Source organism: Lithobates pipiens, unplaced genomic scaffold (assembly GCF_037356315.1).
Source record: "Lithobates pipiens isolate NorthernLeopardFrog02 unplaced genomic scaffold, aLitPip1_a1.2 Scaffold_25, whole genome shotgun sequence".
Classification (NCBI taxonomy): domain Eukaryota; kingdom Metazoa; phylum Chordata; class Amphibia; order Anura; family Ranidae; genus Lithobates; species Lithobates pipiens.
This window is the reverse complement of record NW_027507787.1, coordinates 88377655-88398149: the sequence shown is the minus strand read 5'-3', so window position 1 is coordinate 88398149 and position 20495 is coordinate 88377655. Positions and strand designations below refer to the sequence as shown.

The window sequence follows — 20495 nt, the reverse complement described above, 5'->3', positions numbered from 1 at the left end:
CTGTATGCTCATCTTTTGTGGACAGAAGCTGATACTGTAACATCCTTTCAATTTTTCCATCAATGCATACAGTATATTAAACTTTGTCTGTGGTTTTAAAGACCATATTTGTTTTTATTATGTCTTCAAATAAGGGATGTATACTTTTTAATAAATTCTGACTTTGAATGTGCCATAATCAAAAAGTCCCTTATCTCAATCTCCACTCCCTTGTAGTGTAATCAGGAGAGAATGATTTTATTTTCTCATACCTTGCAGGTTATAGTGCACACTTTGGGAAGCTTACAGTGTGCAATAAAATAAGAATACGCTATTTCAGTAGAGTAGCGGTGTCCGTTCAACTGTGCAAGAATAAAGGAAGGCTGGGGTTTAGCTTTATAGTGGTTGTAAACCCTTACATATATCTACTGAAGGGATTATCCTCAGCTGATACACAGAAAGGAAGCAAATCCCCTACATCATTTGTACCTATTTATCTGCAGCCTACATCCATTAAAATTCTCAAATATATAGATCATTTATGAGCATAAGAAGGCAGTGGGCAAGAATCGGATGACACATAGGTCTCAGATTACACTCAGCTACCTGGTATGAGTGGAGGGAATGGACACACCCCCTTCTACACCTGCTTATAGGGAAACATGTACAGCTGTGGCTGTCAGTCACCTTCCAGCACTTAAGAGTGTGAAAAGTGATACAGATAACATAGGAAGGAGAGCACAGCCAAAAATCACACTCGATACCTTGGATTAAAGAGGAAGTAAACCCTGATGAGTTTACTTCCTCTTTCATTCCCTGCAAAGGTAAAGCATAATGGACTACTATGCATTGCATAGTAGTCCATTATGTGTCACTTACCTGACACAAAAGCCAGCAAAGTCACCGCTGTCCCCTGTAGTCCGGCGCATCCATCTTCTCGGTGGGTCTTGCTGCTCCACTGCTGTCATTCAGCGAAGCTCCCGCACATATCACCGTTGATGGCAGCGCGCTCAGTGCGCCTGCGCGCCGCTGTCTAAGGCGCATGCGCCATAGACAGCGGTGCCTATCTTTCAGCAAATATCTCCTAAACCGTGTAGGTTTAGGAGATATTTCTTGGACCTACAGGTAAGCCTTAATCTAGGCTTACCTGTAGGTCAAAGTGTGTTGTAAGGGTTTACAACCACTTTAAGGCTAGTACTCACTATAGATGGATGGTGAAAGTGAAGCAAGCAATTTCCAAACAGTATTTAATGACTCATTTGATGTTATACATGACTTATAGTAAAGAAGATATGATTTAGATCATAACAGGTATGTACTATAAGGTTAAATAGAATACACCTTAACGGTGTTCACTCTTGAGTTTTATGGATAAGCTTGTGTATAAATTTAGATGAAACGTGTTATGGTTTTGGAAATGGAACCTCAATCTTTTTTAATACAATATTTTTTAAATGTAAATAATGTTTTAACTATATTATTGAAGACGATGTATTCTGTTTAAGCCTTTTGATTGTACTCTGTTTTTATATTTATATTTGAAGGAAATAGTTTTCACTAATTATTGGTATATTCATTTGTGACATCTGTGCGATGTCAACTCCAAAATCCACAAAAGTGAAATGATGAAATGTTTTCTGGAGTTAGGCTTTGAAAAGTATGTAAAAATGAAGGCCATTCATAAAGTGTTGTCACCATAAATAGATTGACAGTTTCCTGGCATTCATTCAGGTTCCAGTTTGAGGTGTCTTGGTTATATTGGCCATAGCTGTTCTTTGGTAGACCACCAGATTGATATCTGCTAGACTCAACACTATTTAGGAGACTTTCACATGGCTTTTTTTCAATGTCGTAACTGAACCCGTAAAGCCTTTCGTTCTCAGTGAATGCAAGACCAGAAACAGAGACACAAAAAATCAGCAGCTGGCAGATAAAGGAGAGGAACACCTAAAGGAAAAAAAATATATATATTAATACATAATTTAAAAAAAATAACATACAAAAGCCTCTAGACCAGCCATTCTATACAGGGTTCTGTGGAACCCTAGGATTCCTCCAGAGGTTTCTAGGGGATTCCTTGAGTGGTGGTTGATTGATCTCCCCTTTGATGATGTTTACATAGTTATGGGGAATGAGACCAACAATCTTTAGTGGTAGCATTCTGTCCACCACTGCTGGACTTTCTTCTGACCACCAATGTTAAATGTTAGGGACATTTTTCCCACTGACCTCTGATGGATGGATGATGGATGTTTCGGCCGAGCAAACCTCCAGATGCAGTGTGAAACAAAACATTTAAAATGGTATTATTATTATTTTATAGCTGGACCCCTTTAAGTATCACTCTCTATAGGAAAGTTTCTGTTACCCAGAGCACCATTGCAAGTTAAATCCCTTTAAATAAAATTGTGTTAGACAAGTTCATCTAAAGAACATAATAGACAGCCAATCAGTGCCCACATTGTTTGATTTGTTTTTAAATTATTATCTTATGTTATGTTTGAATCTGCTTTGTATTATGTCATTTTGTAAAACATTTCTTGTTTTGTCCTATGTTGTATTATATGCAGAGGTGCTTTTTTGTTTTTACCAAATTATACTTGCAGGTCAATGCCTAGGGCAGCAAAGATAGAGGGAGTAGCACCAAGTTTTCAAATGTGCACAAATAGGATTATGTGTGTTATTGTTTTGCTTCCCTCTTCTGAAACCATCACTTCCTTATTTATTTTTTCTTGGCACTGACAAAGTCAGCAAGTCAGGATAACTAAACCACCACCCAGGCCATCATTATGCTATATGCTGGGCGGGAAGAGGCCAGTTAGGATAACTGAACCACCACCCGGGCCATCATTATGCTATATGCTGGGCGGGAAGAGGTTAAAATGATGTGAGACATTTGAAATGTTCTTTGCATTTGGATTACAATAATGTTCTCTTATTCTTGTTTTTAAAGCACGTGTGGTGCATCCAATTTACTGCAGGTTGCAAGAAATGCAGCAGCTCTGATACACTAAATACTTGGTTTCACAATGAATATATTGCTTAATGTCAAAGCTTTCTCCAGTGGTTGCTGAATTGAAAGATTTAGTGCATAAATTAACATGACAATATCTGCACATTTTAAAGTTGCTGGATAGCAACCTGTATATGAGAACCCATGTATTTTTTTGGATGAAAATAAGCTAGGTGACATCAAGGAGCCCAAGGTTGGTGCTCGTCTTCTAGAAAAATGACAGCCTGATTTTAATACTTTGTAGAGACTTTTGTCTGAGTAGAGGATGGGAATATTTTTCTTTATTATTTAACAACTTGATGGTACTCTTTTGAGAAGGTGGTTACAAATGTTGCCAAACAATTGTTTTTCCTATCTGTCCCCATACATAAATGCTTATTTCTATTTTTTTTTTTTTTTTGTGTATTAGCTGAAACATTAGAAAGAAGATCCTCTCTACTCTTGGCCCTAGTATTATCTAGTTCTACTTGTACAACTGTTTTGGGATAGCCCCTTTGGTCTAGTCGTATAGTTATAGTCTGGCATTCTGCATTGAAAGGGGCTCAAAGGAATTGCTCTTCTGATGCCAGAGTGAATTCTCCAACTGGGATTGCATGAATGGTGTGGGATAGGTGACAGCTGGTGGCAAAAAGAGTAGTATTTCCCAAGCATGGCTTTCTGTAGGTGAAGGTGTGTATAGTATATAGATATAGTTTCTTTAGTATCTGGATCCCCACACAGGGAGATATCCAGAAAGTCAATGCTCAGAGAGTTAAGAGACTGTAAACTGAAGATTAAGTTAATTAACATTAACGAAAAAATGTAGAGTCATCCTCATCCCACACCATCAGCAGATCATCAATAAAGCGACCATATCAGACTATATTGTCTGCAAAGGAGTTGTCCAAAGAGAGGAGCCCACTATGAGCAGGACCCTGAGGCCCTTTGGTTGTGTTTCAAAAATATTAGTGTCTAGCTTGTACTATTCCTCCTGTGGCTACTGGTCCCAGTACCACCTCTTTGGGCACTGCCAACCCACCCTGGCTGCAGTTGCCCCTTTATAAGACCTCCAGACTAACTTCTCCATCATAATCCTACAGACTGACACTCTGAGCCCAACTGGTTGATTTTCAGGAGATCTCACAGTAATGCTGACCTGCTCTTGCTGCTCTCTCCCCTTGCTTCCGTGCCTAAAGAGCTTCCTCCATGTGTTATGTCAGGATCCTTTCAGCACCAGAGCCTTGGCCCAAGGTCACCCCCCTCCCCAGACTAGGGGGCATCCTTGGGGGCTGCCAACAGCCTCCTCAGCACTCCATCTCCATTTTCCACCTGACTCCCCCTGCTGTCATGACTAATGTCTTTTTATGAGGTGGCCTGCCCCCTTGCCTGTCCTTTATTGTGGATTGGCTGAGGCCCTCATAAATATGCCAAACAGTTTCTCCTAACCTCCACCCACTATGTCTAGAACATTCTCCAATGTTCTGGAAAACAAGGGGAGGCACCAGAGAGGCTGCTGGGATGAGTCATCCAGCCCTGAGTCACTGAACCCTGACCCAGATTCACAGCTCAGGCTTAGCCCTGAGCTAAAGAAATTTGCCTGCAGTCACACCTAGCACAACTAGAGGGTGCCATATATATATATATATATATATATATATATATATATATATATATATATATATATATATATATATATACACAGTATAAATGCTCCTGCCACATTTCTAGGAGGCTGAAAATGCCCCCCCCCCATAAGTGGGAAAGATTATTCTAAGGTGGCTCTCCCAGGAGTGGCGGCTGAAGATGCTCTCTTTTTTCCTTTCTACCCTGTCTCTAATTGAGCAAAGTTCAAAAATTATAACGTTTATATTTACTTTTATTTATATTATCTTGTCAACCAAAAGCCAATGGGTTTTGGGGTTTCAGAAGGCCTCTCTTCAGCAGTGCTCAGTACTGTTGAACAAAGATAACATTTAAGGGATTCTGAAGGATAATTAACGCAATTGGGTTAAAGAGGAGCTCCAAGCCCCTTCAAAAAAAATCAGCAACTACAAATGCTGCAACTACTGACTTTTAATATTAGGGCACTTACCAGTCCAGGAATCCAGGGGTGTCCTCACCCAAGCCAATTTTTTGATTGGCTATCAGGTGCTGCCACTACCATTTCCAATAAGGGAAAATGGCAGTGAGGCTTCACAGCCAGTTCCTTACTGTGCATGCATGAAATGCGCTGCACTCTATGAATGGGCTCCCTGCAGGGGAAGGAGGAGAGGGCCATACTTTCGGTTCAGTTCTCCACAGTGAACTGAGTGGGAACGGGTAACTGTCAAAACCAGTGTAGCACCTCTTGTCAGGGAAATGGCCGTGTTGTGGACAACTCCGTCAGTAACCGTCATGTTTGTGCCAGACACGCAACAGCTAGGACACGGCAGTCTGCACGCGCTGATTCGCACACACGCACGCCATGACAATTGTAGGCACACCCCCCTGGCCTATTTAAACTGATCAGTGACACTTGCAGTTTGCTGGATTATCAACAGCTTCCTGTGTTCCTGTGCTTGTTACTCTGAAGACCTCCGGCTTGATTCCTGCTTGGCTTGACCTGTGATCCAGTTATTTCCTTGCTCTTACCACAGCTTGTTGACTACCTTTTGATTCTCTACCCTCGGTGTATGACCCGGCTTGTTCCTGTATTCTTCTGGGACTGTTTCCTGGTATCTGACCCTTGGCTGGCTGCAGACACCGCTCCTGGTTTACCCTGCTACTTCTGACTTCAAACTTCTCTCTGCACGGCTGCCCAAATTGCTACCAGCACGTTCCAGCCATCTATAGCCAGCCTGCAGCATCCCTGGCAACCTGTGCACCGTTGGGCACCATATTCCCTGTGTCACATACATAGCCAAATCTCCCTAAAGACTACATTCTGCCAAGTCTTAATCCCTTCCCTGGGAGATCTCCCACAGAGTCAGCCAGGTGAGCTGGTGTGGGTCTGGGGGACTGTGGAGTAAAGTTAGCCTGGAGAGCTAGTGAAAGGGGCAGCAGCTGCAGCCAGGTGGGTTGGCAGTGTCTGAAGATGTGGTGCTGGGACCAGTAGCCACAGGAGAAAGAGTGCAAGCTGATCACTGTGTACTGCTACACGACAAGGGGCTTCAAGTTCCTGCCTGCAAAGGGCCATTGCTAAGTCCAACTGTGCCAGTCAGATTCAACTACAGTGATCCAGCTGGAATCTGCCAGAAAGTAAGGTGCAGGAGAGACAAATATATAGTATATAGACTGTATATAGGTTATGTACAGGAAGATATACCTAAAGATGTTGCTAAAGTGTTGTTGCTGAAGTGGGCATCCCATAATCTCCCATCCTCATCCAAGTTATTAACCCTCAATAAACCACAAAAACAAAGTCACAGACTCTTCTTTGTCTCTGAAGTGCCTGTGAAAATGTGGTGTACCTCGCTGTGCAGGGTGGGGGATCCCAGTTCACTGTGGCTCCTTAGGGGTGTGCTACATGAGGTACCCCCCCCCCCCCCAAAGGGGCCAAATGTGTCAGCGCAGGAGGAGAGAAGACAGACAGGCTAAAGTGGAGCTCCACCATATTATACTATTACAATGGGGGTCAATGTAAATTCCCCTGTTACATTGGTCCTTTGTGTAAATACAGCACATATGTTACATTTGTAGTCAGTGTAAATTCCCACTTACATTCCCTTCTACTTTGGTGAGCAGAGCTAATGCCTACCCAATTACATAGCGATTCCAGGAAAAAAAGGTCCTGTTATTGGTGTCACCGGGTACAGTGTCAGTGACCCCCCCCCCCTATTCATAACAAGTCAGAGGTTAGTTACATAAGGCAGAAAATTATGGTAAATAAAAAAAAAAAAAAGGACAACTTCTTGTTCTGGTAACAGATGTTTAAGAGGGGAATATCCATAAAAAAATTCTTTTAACTTTTTGAATAGGGATTAGCCGAACACCCCCCGGTTTGGTTCGCTCCAGAACTTTCAAACGAAAATTCATGCGAACTTTAGAACCCCATTGAAGTCTATGGGACTCGAACGTTCAAAATAAAAAAGTGCTAATTTTAATGGCTAATATGCAAGATATTGTCCTAAAAAGGGTTTGGGGACCTGGCCCCTGCCCCTGGGAACCTGGGTCAATGGCAAAATAGTTTTTAAAAACTTCAGTTTTTTTGGGAGCACTGATTTTAATGACGATTAAAGTGAAAAAAAAAGTGAAATATTCCTTTAAATATCGTGCCTGGGGGGTGTCTATAGTATGCCTGTGAAGTGGCACGTGCTTCCCGTGTTTAGAACAGTCCCTTCACAAATTTTACGGAAAAAGACATTTAAAACTGCTTGCGGTTTTAATGTAATATCTGGTTCGGGCAATATGGATGAAAATCAATGAGAAAAATGGCATGGGTAGCCCCCCTCTGCCCATTACCAGCCCCTTTTGGTCTTTAAGGGGAACCCCGTACACATATTAAAAAAAGGAAAGGCGTGGGGCCCCCAGGCCCTATATACTCAGAACAGCACTATCCAGGCGGTGCAAACAAGACAGGGACTGTGTAGGTTTTTTGTGTTAAGTAGAATCTGTTTAAAAATGTACCAGTTCAAAATTACAAAGTGTAGCTCCAGTCAAAAAATCTATTTTTAAGATTTTTGGAAAACATAGGGAAAGGTTATCACCCATGGATAATTTTTTTTGCCATCCATATTTTTTCATCTCACTTCCTGTTGTCTCCTTCCATTTGCAAGTAGGAGACTTTTGTAAGTTGGATGTTTGAAAGTAGAGGCCTGCCCTATATGCTCTGCAGAAATGAGGGCCTAAGGTGTTGTTGTTGCCACAACACTGTAAGCCCTCAAAGTGACTCTTGGTGGGCGCTGGAGCGGCCTGCTGTGAACGATTATATCAAGAATTGTAATTACATGCCATTGTTGAACAGTGGTAGAAAAATTGGGCCTTTGGTTGTGGTGCTGGTGGTAGTGCTGGTGCCACAACACTTTAAGTCCTCACAGTTACTCTTGGTGGGCGCAGGAACAGGCCCTGCTATGAAATATTTATATCAAGAATTGTAATTACATGCCCCTGTTAAACAGGGGCTGAAAAATTGGGCCTTAGGCACTGCTTGCTGGTGCCACGACACTGCAACCTCTCCCAGATACTCTAGTTGGAGTGCAGGAATGAGCCCTGCTTCAAAGCATTGCATCTAAAATTGTAATTACACACCCCTGTTAAATAGGGGCTGAAAATTTGGGCTGGTGGCATCACCCAGAACCAAAAATGTTCTTCCAAGATATCAGCGGGATCATTGAGGAGGAAGAGGATAGTCAGTCAACATAACAGGACAGTCACTCAGCATCAGCATAGGCAGTCTTGAAGGGATGTGACATTTCAAAAAAAAGTTTTGGTTACATCAGCTTCAGGTGCTTGGTAGCTGGTGGTGATCCAAGACTGATTCATCTTTATGAAGGTCAGTCGATCAACTGAGTCGGTGGACAGGCGCACCCTGTGATCGGTTACAAAGCCACCAGCAGCACTGAAGGTGCGTTCCGAAAGAACGCTGGATGCAGGACAGGCCAGTAGCTCAATTGCATACTGTGCAAGCTCTGGCCAGTGATCCATCCTCAAGACCCAGTAAGCCAGAGGATAGGTGAAAGGTGTCCAAGTTTGACCTTGCCCCTAGGTATTCCTGCACCATGTAAATCAGACACTGGTGATGGTAGCTGGAACCGATCATACCTTGGGACTGCGGACTAAAAAATTGTCTGAACACATCAGTCAGGTGGCCACCTTCTCCACTGCTCCTTCTGTGACTGACCGAAGCCTCAGCAATATGTTGTCCAGGACCAGGAGCTTGGAACCTCCAAGTCTCTGGGAACGCGTTGCACAGACCTTTCTGCAAGGCCTCCGGAGAGGTCTCATCCTCTGCTCCCTCGATGGCGATGGCAAGATAAGGTCCGCAAACCTTACCCTTGTACCGGAGGAGAGTGGCCAGCCAGTAATGTTCCCTCTCCTTGATCCAAAGAATACGAGGATCCTTCCGCAGGCTTTGCAGGATTAGGGAGGCCATGCGTAGGTTAGCTGAGGAATTCGGTCCAAAGACCTCTGGGTCACTAAGGACAACATGATCCGCAGCCACCTCCTCCCAGCCATGTAGAAGTCCACGGGTTTCTTGGGACTGTTTATCATCCCTAAAAGACTGCTGCTGCTGCTGATGCTGAGTGCCAGGCTCCACCTCCATGCTGACACAATCCTCCTCCTCATCCTCTTCCTGTGTGATGGGTGGGACAGCAGGAACACTGTCTGGATAAATGGGGCCTTGAGAGGCAAGGAAGTCCTCCTCTTCCTCCCTCTGTTCTGCCTCAAGTGCTCTGTCCATTATTCCATGCAGCATATGCTCCAACAGGTGCACAAGAGATACAGCGTCACTGATGCATGCACTGACACTGCTCATCATCCTTGTGACCTCCTCAAACGGTGAAAGGACAGTGCATGCATCTCTAATCATGCCCCACTGGCGTGGTGAGAAAAAACTGAGCTCCCCTGACCCTGTCCTGGTTCCGTAGTAGCACAGGTACTCATTGATGGCCCTCTGCTGTGTGTGCCAAGGTTGAGTTCCACCTGGTGGGTATGTCACATATAAGGCGGCTCTTGGGCAGGTTCAACTCCTTTTGGAGCTCAGCCAGCCGAGCACTGGCATTAAGTGATCTGCGGAAATGCACACAGACTGCCCTGGCCTGCCTCAGGACATCCTGTAAGCCCGGGTACCTGCCCAAGAACCGCTGCACCTCCAGGTTAAGGACATGAGCCACACAGGGCACATGGGTCAGTTGTCCCTGTCGGAGGGTGAAGAGGAGGTTGGTGCCATTGTCGGAAACCACCATTCCTAGCTTAACCTGGCATGGCGTTAACCACCTCTCGGCCTGCCCCTGCAGAGCTGACAAAATATCTGCCCCAGTGTGGCTCCTGTCCCCCAAACAAACCAGTGCAAGCACAGCATGGCATCTTTTTGCCTGCGTACTTGTGTAGCCCCTTGAACGCCTATGGAGCACCGCTGGTTCCAAGTACAGAGCACTAGAAGAGGCCATGGAGGAAGAAGAAGAGGAGGGGGTGGAGGAGAGAGTAGTGTCACAACCAGTAGTAGCATTTTGGAGGCGTGGTGGCGGAACAACCTCCAACACTACTGCACCTTGTCCTGCATCCTTCCCAGCTGCCAGAAGAGTGACCCAATGGGCCGTAAAGGTTAGGTAACATCCCTGTCCATGCCTGCTGGACCATGAGTCAGCAGTAATATGCACCTTACCGCTGACTGCCCTGTCCAGCGAGGCAAGGACATTGCCTTCCATATGCCGGTAGAGAGCCGGAATCGCCTTCCGTGAGAAAAATTGGGGACCTGCCACTGAGGAACCGCACATTGCACAAACTCATGGAAGGGGGCTGAGTCTACCAACTGGAAAGGCAGCAGTTTAAGTGCTAGCAATTTAGCCAAGCTAGAATTCAACCGCTGGGCATGTGGATGGCTGGGAGTGAACTTCTTTTGACAGTCCAGCAGCTGGGGCAGGAAAATTTGCCTGCTACAATCGTATGTGGGTGTACTGCTAGCAGAGTGTCCGCAAGTACTTGGCTGTGACACACCTAATTCTACACCTTCATTCCTCTCAGTGCAGGTTTCAGAGAGGACTGAAGGTATAGTGTGGTTGGAGATCCCAGCTGATGAGGAGCAAGGAGAGGTCTGCTTTGTTCTTTAGTGTGTGTCTTTAAGGTACGCTTGCCAACGAGCTGCATGGCAGGTCAACATATGTCTGGTCAAGCATGTGGTGCCCAAGCGGCTGATGTTATGGCCACGTGAGATACGCTTGAGACATATCTTGCAAATAGCAGCGGTGCGATCTGATGCACTCGTCTCAAAAGAACTTTTGGAATAACGTGCAGAGGCAGCGCCCTGCACAGGCGGAGCTCTGCGGTGTGATTCAGTCAGTGTGCTGCCCCAAAGCTGGCCCTCAGAGGGCATCCTGCCTCATTTGAGATGTGCCTCCTCCTCTCTCCTATCAGGCACCCACGTGGTGTCAGTGACCTCATCATCCCCTCCCTCTTCATCACTGGAGCAAACCTGGCAGTATGCTGAAGCTGGTGAACATGACTGCCAGATTGCTGTCCTTCTTGAGCATCTTCTCTCTCTGTGCTCATGCTACTGCCTTCCTCTTGGTATTATCATCAGAGCCTTCAAAACACTGGGCATCCTCCTGGAGCATGTACCCAACACTGTGCTCAAACAGTTTGGGGGACTCCTCAGGAGGACATGGTGGGTCTAGGGAAGGAGTCACTGATGATGACATTGAGACGAAGGAAGAGGATGCGTTGGCAGCTGCTTTGCTAGTACCCTGAGCCTGGGTGAGAGAGGATGAGGAGGATGAAGAGGGCTTGGTCATCCTCTCTACCAAGTCTTTGGCATGATGTGGTTCAACACATCCAGCTGCCGAAAATAGGGACAAGCGTGTCCCATGGCCACGTGCTGATGACGATGCACCGCGTCCACGACCAGCACTATTGTCTCTAGACACAGAGCCTGCTTTCCCTCTTTTATTGGCTCGTGAACACCAGCAATAAAGGGTAGATACAGGTGTATACTGTGCTGAAGGCACACAATACCCACTAACTCCTGCAGATGTCTGCATTAGAGAACAGCAATAAATGGTAGATACAGGTGTATACTGTGCTGTGCTGGAGGCATGCAACACCCACTAACTCCTGCAGATGCCTTTATTATAGAACACCAGCAATAAATCCTGCCTGTGGCCAATTATGGCTCTTCCCGCTGCCGGCGCTGTGATTGGCCAAGTATACAGGGTCACAGTGCATGCTTGGCCAATCATGAGCCAGCAATGCACTGCAATGGCGCAGTGCATTGTGGGTCGTGAGCGCCACACGAATTTGACGCAAATGGCCCACAGAGCTCTAGCTTCGCCGAACAGCCAGTGTTCGAGTCGAACATGCGTTCGACTCGAACACCAAGCTCATCCCTATTCTTGAATCTTTGAAAATGCATGAAACATGTCAGGACTGAGAACAGCTGCTACCCAATAAATAGGAAAAGTTGCTGTAGCCCAGACAAAAGTGGCTCCAGACAAATTTGGTGGTGCTGGACTGAAAGTATAGGGAGGAAGCTGATGCGGCACGCACTTGCCGGGGTTCGGCAAGGTCAAAAGTGGGTGTGGCCAAAAAAGATGTTTGTTCACAATCTATGACTCGTAGTTTGTGAGATTTCTCTGCAGACTATTTAAATGTCCCTAACTCCTCTCTGCCATTGCTTATTACGGTAGCTAGAAAAAGTTAAATGCAAACTCTAACTGAAGTGGATAGGACAATCTAACATATACAGCATGGCAGTCAGGACTATGTAACAAAGCAATATGGAGTGAACACTTTAAGATTTGCTGGCAAGACAAATAGTAAATTACAAGCACATATATACCACAGAACAGTTAACAAGAATATGGGGCCTACATACCCAAAAACCATGATTCTTTATGTAAGCCACAACTTCAGATAGTCCACCGAGCAAGAGCTAAAAAGTGTAAAAATAATTGAATGAAAATGATGTAAAAAATAATAATTACAGTGTCAAAGGCAAGGATGTTCCTGCCTTGAAGCAGCATTAGAATATTTTCCAATTTGGCTATCCCTAATGGTAGTATGAGAAAATCTTCTGACCTTTGGCCTCTGCCTCTGAATTATCCATGGGACAGGGGACAGCTGAGTGGCGAGGTAAAATTTATTATTCCTCTGCTTTGCTCAGACCAGACAGAAAGCCCCAAAGTTTTGGTGATCCATGTAAAAATAATTCCCACCACTACATGCTGTCCAAGCCTCTGCTTGGTTCTTCTGCTCTTTACAGGAGTAAATCAGAATAATATGACTGCACCCTTGCTATTCATTTTGCTTTAATGAAAGATGTGTAATCCTCAGCATATTGAAGATATATACACACACAGGTGGTCCCCGGGTTACAAACATCTGCCTTTCAAACAACTACTACTCTACTACTTACAAACAGAAGTGAGAGGAAATCTATCCCTAGGAAGGGAAATTCACTCCTGTATGAGCTAGCATGGGAAAAAGGTGTCTCTACTGAAAATTTACACCAATCCTTGTAACCCAAAATGTTCAAAATCCAATTGTCACAGGGACAGAATGTGAGGTGAAATCTACAGAATAAGGACACAGACTGCAAAACAAATGTTACAGGGGTGTTAACCCTTCCCTATGCCATCCAAAAAGCTTAAGAATTATTTTTTTGGCTGTAGCTACACTTAAAAAAAATGTACATGTTTCGACTTACAAACAAATTCAACTAGTAGTGAGTGTACAGCTTGTATAACAGTGTAAATGTGCTGTCCCCTCAAAATAACTCAACACACAGCCATTAATGTCTACACCACTGGCAACAAAAGTGAGTACACCCCTAAGTGAAAAAGTCCAAATTAGGCCCAATTAGCAATTTTCCCTCCCATGTGTCATGTGACTCGTTAATATTACAAGGTCTCAAGGTCTCAAAGTCAGTGCTGTGTCATGGCGTAGGCTGACAAGGCCCAGGCCTACGGTGGCACTTTGCGGGGGGTGGCAAGAAAGCGAAACCCCCCCACTCCATCCTCCCGCGCACTTGAACTCTCCTTTCACCCTCCAGGTGCGGGCACGGTATTAGGCACAGTAGAGACAAGTGGGAGTGCCACCCCCTCCTGACTCCTCTCCTCCAATCACCAGTAATTGGCCACAGGCATCCCACCCTCTTCCTCACCAGTCTGCGCCCTTCCCCACCCCATGTCAGAGATGTTTGTGCAGACTTCATCCTGTTTTACTGGAACAGGGAGAGAGCAGGCGCACTGCTATTGGCTGTGTGGTGATCTGTATGTAAATTGGGTCAACGTGTCCAACAAAAATAGTTTGGAGGAGCGGGGTTAGGGGGCGGTGATTGGGTGTGTCAGCTGTCAGTAAAGTGCATCTGTTCTATGCACGCCTGGTGGTTGAAGACATTTTGTGGGTGGGGTTAATATTAGAAGTAGAAGTGACAGGTTGTCTTAGGGATTTTTTGTACTGGAACCTTACAGGATAATGACAGGCAGAATAATTGTCAGTGAGCTATGTCTGCTTCTTATTCCAGAGCCTCAGCCCTCACCTGCAGCACACATACTATGCAAATACTGACTTCATTACAAGTCAGGCCACACCCAAGTTAAACCTGTGCAGTGGATGTTAACCACCTGCCCCGCCCATCAATTCATTTATTTTATTTCTAGGAATCCACTGGAAGTTCAACATGGCACCTCATGGCAAAGAACTCTCTGAGGATCTGAAAAAAAAGAATTGTTGCTCTACGTGAAGATGGCCTAGGCTAAACTAAGATTGCCAAGACCCAGAAACTGAGCTGCAGCGCGGTGACCAAGACCATACAGCCTTTTAACTGGACAGGTTCCACTCAGAGCAGGCTTCGCCATGGTCAACCAAAGAAGTTGAGTGCACATGCTCAGCGTTATATCCAGAGGTTGTCTTTGGGAAATAGACTTATGAATGCTGCCAGCATTGCTGCAGATGTTGAAGGGGTGGGGGGTCAGCCTGTCGTCCCAGAAGGAAGCCTTTTCTAAAGATCATGCACAAGAAAGTATGCAAACAGTTTGCTGAAGACAAGCAGACTAAGGACATGGATTACTAGAACCATGTCCTGTGGTCTGATGAGACCAAGATAAACGTATTTGGTTCAGGTGATGTTAAGTGTGTGTGGCAGCAACCAGGTGAGGAGTACAAAGGCAAGTGTGTCTCTACAGTCAAGCATGGTGGCGGAAGTGTTATGGTCTGGGGCTGCATGAGTGCTGCTGCCACTGAGGAGCTACAGTTCATTGAGGGAACCATGAATGCCAGCTTATGATCCCCCTATAGAGACTGGGTAGCGGGGCAGTATTCCAACATAACAACCCCAAACACACCTCTAAGATGACAACTGCCTTGCTAAAGAAGCTGAGGGTAAAGGTGATGGATTGGTCAAGCATGCCTCATAGATGCTCAATAGGATTTAGGTCTGGAGACATCATCAAATGGAAGGTGAAAGAGCTCAAGGTCTCTTCCACTTCCTCCATAACACGGAGCTGGTGGATGTTAGAGGACTCCAGTGGCAACCTTTAAAGCTCTAGTGAAATCCATGGTCAAGAGGATTAAGGTAGTGCTGGAAAATAATGGTGGCCACACAAAATAATTTAAAAACGTTGGGCACAATTTGGACATTCAGTTAGGGGTTTACTCACTTTTGTTGCCAGCAGTTTAGACATTAATGGCTACAGTATGTGTTATTTTGAGGGGATAGAAAATTTACTCTGCTACAATGTAAAGTAGTGACTGTACAGCTTGTATAACAAAGTGTCATTTCTTCAGTGTTGTCACATGAAAAAATATAATAAAATAGTTACAAAAATGTGAGGGGTGTACTCACTTTTGTGAGATACTGTATATGTATATATATATAACTTTTCAAAGTAGAGAAGTGCAATGCGATCTTGTCATCCCACTGACCAAAATCAAAGAAAAAGTCCAGAGGATTGCTCTATTGAACCAAAGTTCAAACAAACATTATATGATGTGCAAGTTCATTATATTTCGGGCTCACAAGCTTACGCTGTTCCTCAGACCAAACACACATCTAAAGTCAGGGCTACACACATGGTTTAAATACCAATTTGTCTCTGATTGAATATTTATGCCTTGCTATCAATATATATAGCAAGGCATAAATATTCAATCAGAGACATATTGGTACAGTTGCCTTTAGTGAGACAATTTTTGGAGAAATTACATTCGATTTCTCAATTAAAATTCATGGTGCTGGAGGGAATTAATAAAAATAGAAGGGGCGGTAACCGAGAATTTATTTGTAAAAAGCGAGAAGTATATTGGATTCATTTTCTTGATACTACCCTGTTTCCCCAAAAATAAGACCTAGCGTGGTGTCGGTGATGGCTGCAATATAAGCCCTACCCCCAAATAAGCCATATTTAAAGTCCTTGTAGGTCTTATTTTCAGGGTAGGGCTTATTTGGGGGGTAGGGCTTATATTGCAGCCATCACCGACCATCACGCTAGGTCTTATTTTTGGGGGAAACAGGGTATTGCCCCTAAGGGGTTGAATACAGATCTGGATCTATATCTGTTCATTTAGGTGATAATTCATTTGATGTGATGTCTAGATGGTGATATATTGTGTACATGTTTCTATTTGACAGATTAAACAAGTTGAAGGCTTCTGTTGAAATATGGGAGGGTTCTACGTTTGGCTAACCATTTCCCCACCTGTGATATAAGGATGAATAAGAAAAGGATGGGGTTTGCATTCGATTAATTACTAATCACATAATTGATTCCAAATGTGTAAAATTATGGTATTTAAGCATGTATGTAGCCCTGACTTTAGATGTGTGTTTGATCTGAGGAAGGGCGTAAGCTTGTGAGCCTGAAACGTAATGAACTTACACATCATGTAATGTTTGTTTAAACTTTGCTTCAAAAAATAAAATTTTAAGTGCAGCAATCCTCTGGACTTTTTCTTTATTTATATATATATATATATATATATATATATATATATATATATATTATATTAAATTATATATATAGACCCACACACAAATATTTTGCCTTGCATTTCTATTTTAGTCATTTGACTAAAATGCCCTGGTCATGAAGGTTTTATCCTCTTCATGACCAGGACATTTTTTGCTATTCAGTACTGTGTTACAGTGAGGGAAAAAAGTATTTGATCCCCCTTTCTTTTGATCCCCTCACATATTTTGTATGTTTGCACACTGACAATGAAATGATCCGTCTATGATTTTAATGGTATGTTTATTTTAACAGTGATAGACAGAATAACAAATAAATAAATCCAGAAAAACACATTTAAAAAAAGTGATACATTGATTTGCATTTTAATGAGTGAAATAAGTATTTGACCCCTTTGCCAACAAGGGTTTTGCAACCAAGCCATGTTTTGAAATCACAGAGGCCAGTTGTTTCTTAGTTGGCCACCAGGTTTGCACACATCTCAGGAGGGATTTTGTCCCACCCCCCTTTGCAGATCCTCTCCAAGTCATTAGGGTTTAGGGTTTCGAGGATGTCTTTTGGTAACGCAAACTTTCAGTACCTGCCACATATTTTCTATAAGATTAAGGTCTGGAGACTGGCTAAGCCACTCCAGGACCTTAATGTACTTCTTCTTGAGCCACTCCTTTGTTGCCTTGGCTGCGTGTTTTGGGTCGATGTCATGCTGGAATACCCATCCATGACTCGTTTTCAATGCCGTGGCTGAGGGAAGGAGGTTCTCACCCAAGATTTGACGGTACATGCCCCTGTTCCTTGTCCCTTTGATGCGGTGAAGTTGTTCTGTCCCCTTAGCAGAAAAACACCCCAAAGCATAATGTTTTCACCTCCATGTTTGGAGGAGGAATAATGCTGCCTATGACCCCAAGAACACCATCCCCACCATCAAACACAGTGAGTTGAGTTAATGCCAAAGACCTTGATTTTGGTCTCATCTGACCACAACACTTCACCCTGTTCTCCTCTGAATCATTCGGATGTTCATTGGCAAGCTTCAGACGGGCCTGTATATGTGCTTTATTGAATAGAGGGACCTTGCAGGATTTCAGTCCTTCACGGCGTAGTGTGTTACCAATTTTTTTTGGTGACTATGGTCCCAGTTGTCTTGAGATCATTGACAAGATTCTCCCATGTAGTTCTGGGCTGATTCCTCACCATTCTCATGATCAATGAAATAGCCACTCATCTGTTGCTGCATATTTTGTATATTTCATTGTCCAAACATGGATTGTATAAATACATAATCACGTGGTGTGATTGATTTTACATATATATATATATATTTTGTATCAATAATACATTTTTCTCCTTTCTTATACATGAATTATTATTATTTTTCTTTTGTTTATATTGCTTTTAAAATCCCACTTGTTTTGAGGTATCAATTTGGTCTATAATATAAAGGGATGATGGCAATAACATGCCACGGCATGGTGAGATCTTGCATGGAGCCCCAGACCAAGGGAGATTGACAGTTATTTTGTGTTTCTTCCATTGTGTTGTGACCAAGCTGCTTGCCAATGGTCTTGTGGTCCATTCCAGCCTTGTGTAGGTCTACAATCTTGTCCCTGACATCCTTGGACAGCTCTTTAGTCTTGGCCATGGTGGAGAGATTGGAATCTGATTGCTGCTGTGGACAGGTGTCTTTTATAAAGTTAACAAGCTGAGATTTAAGAGAGTGCTCCTAATCTCAGCTCGTTACCTGTATAGAAGACAGTAGATTTCTTTAAGAAAGGCCTTTATTCTTTCCCAAATGTACACAATATAACTGGGTACTAACATTCATAGGTAAAAATGATCCAGGAAAAATCTGATTGCCTCTCTGGGATCAGGATTTTTTTCCCCCTGCTGTAGCAAATTGGATTCTGCTTTCCTGGTTTTTTTTCACTTTCCTCTGGATCAACTGTGGGTATAGGATTGGGTATATGGGATTTTATGATTTTTTTTTTTTTTTTTTTATGGTTGAACTCATTGGTCTTTTTTTCAACCTGACTAACTATGTAACATCTGGGAGCCAGAAATCTTTCTGATTTATAGGGGAGCAAATATTTATTTCACCCATTAAATTGCAAATCAATTTATAACTTTTTTTGAATGCATTTTTCTGGATATTTTTGTTGTTATTGTGTCTCTCTGTTAAAATAAACCTACCATTAACCACTTAAGGACCAGGCTCATTTTACTCAGAAAAAAAAAACAATACATGTTTGGGGTTTTAACACCCTAGTGAATAACATGGCACACTTTTTTTGAAATAAAAATACTTTTTGAATAAAAAAATAGGACAGCAGTAAAATTAGCCCAATGTTTTTTTATATTGTGAAAGATAATGTTAAGCCAAGTAACTTGATACCCAACATGTCATGCTTCAAAATTGCACCCGCTGGTGGAATGGCGACAAACTTTTACCCTCAAAAATTTCCATAGGCGACATTTAAAACATTCTACAGGTTGCATGTTATTGAGGTGATACCTCACATGTGTGGTTTGAACACCATTTTCATATGTGGGCGCTACTCACATATGCGTTCGCTTCTGTGAGCAAGCTCGACAGGACATGGCGTGTTTAAAAAAAAATGTTATTATTATTTTTTTTTTCTATTACAAGGGATGTTTTAAATAAAAAATAAGACAGGACCTCTTAAATATGAGATCTGGGGTCAAAAAGTCCTCAGATCTCATATTTAGACTAAAATGCAATAGAAAAAAAAAATATATGTAATTTAAAAAAATCATTTAAAAAAAATTGGCCCTTTAAGAGCTGTGGGCGGAAGTGGCGTTTTAACGTTGAATCCACCCAGCAATTGTATAGAGACGGTTGGGGGCCATCTTCCCCTCACTTGTCTCGATACAAAGCCACTGGAAGGACTCTCCTGCCACCAATAAAAGTGATCTTGCTGTGAATCCTCCACAGGGACCACTTTTTTCTTGTAGCGGACCGCCCGCTGAAGAAGGGGATACCAGGGTTATGGCAGCTAGCTGCTGCCATAACAACGATATCCTCCTTCAAACAGCCACCGTAAAACTGCGGCGGGCAGTCCGTAAGTGGTTAAAATTATAGACTTATCATTTCTTTGTCAGTGGGCAAACGTACAAAATCACTGGGGATTAAATACTTTTTTCCCCTCACTGCACTTTAATTGTCATTTCGCGGTCATGTAACACTGTACCCAAATTCCATTTATTTCAGTCTTTTCCACACAAATAGAGCTTTCTTCTTGTGGTATTTGATCACCACTGGGTGGTAATTTTTTATTATAAAAAGGAAAGAATGAAAACGGATAATTTTGACCTTCTGTTATAGAACATAGCCAATATAAAAAAACAAATATCTAAATTAATTTAGGCTAAAAATGTATTCTGCTTCAAAATTCCAATAAGTGTTATATAAGTGATGCTAGAACTTTCACACAAACCAATTATTATACAAACTATGGTGTATGTACTGGAATACTGGTAATAGTGGTAATCAGCGACTTATAGAGGGATTATGACAGTGTGGGGGGCCATCTGGTAGTAACAGACCCTCTCTGGGAGGTACAATAAGTGACTAACTGACAGTGACATCACTAGTGACACTAATACAGTGATCAGTGATAATAATGTACACTGTCACTGTACTAATAATGACACTGGCTGGGATTGGGTTAACATCTAAGGGCAATGGAGGGGCTAACTGTGTACCTAACAAGTGTAATGTGTGTAATATATGATGCTTTACTAACAGATCTGGCTATTTTTTCTCTCCAATATTCTCAAATGGTTGAATACGGTTCTTATTATTTCTTTTTTCTCTTTTTTTTTCCTTTCTCCAGATCTATTCATTCAGGTATCAGGGGCACCTAAGCGCATAAACTACAATTTGGGTGCTACTGCAGATAAACTGC

At 43.0% G+C, this 20495-nt stretch overlaps 1 protein-coding gene across 2 annotated transcripts in view; it reads right to left on the bottom strand.

Annotated features, from left to right (window-relative positions):
• LOC143930367 (uncharacterized) overlaps positions 1-20495 on the bottom strand; it is an 87971-nt gene that overhangs the window by 41593 nt on the left and 25883 nt on the right. The window contains exons 4-5 of one of the 2 annotated variants that reach the window (XM_077454641.1): positions 12480-12536; positions 1675-1926 (exon numbers count right to left, since the gene is read on the bottom strand). In XM_077454641.1, the coding sequence (XP_077310767.1) occupies positions 1675-1926; positions 12480-12536 (309 nt within the window). The remainder of the gene's footprint in view (positions 1-1674; positions 1927-12479; positions 12537-20495) is intronic. The other variant, XM_077454642.1, reaches the window with a different exon arrangement.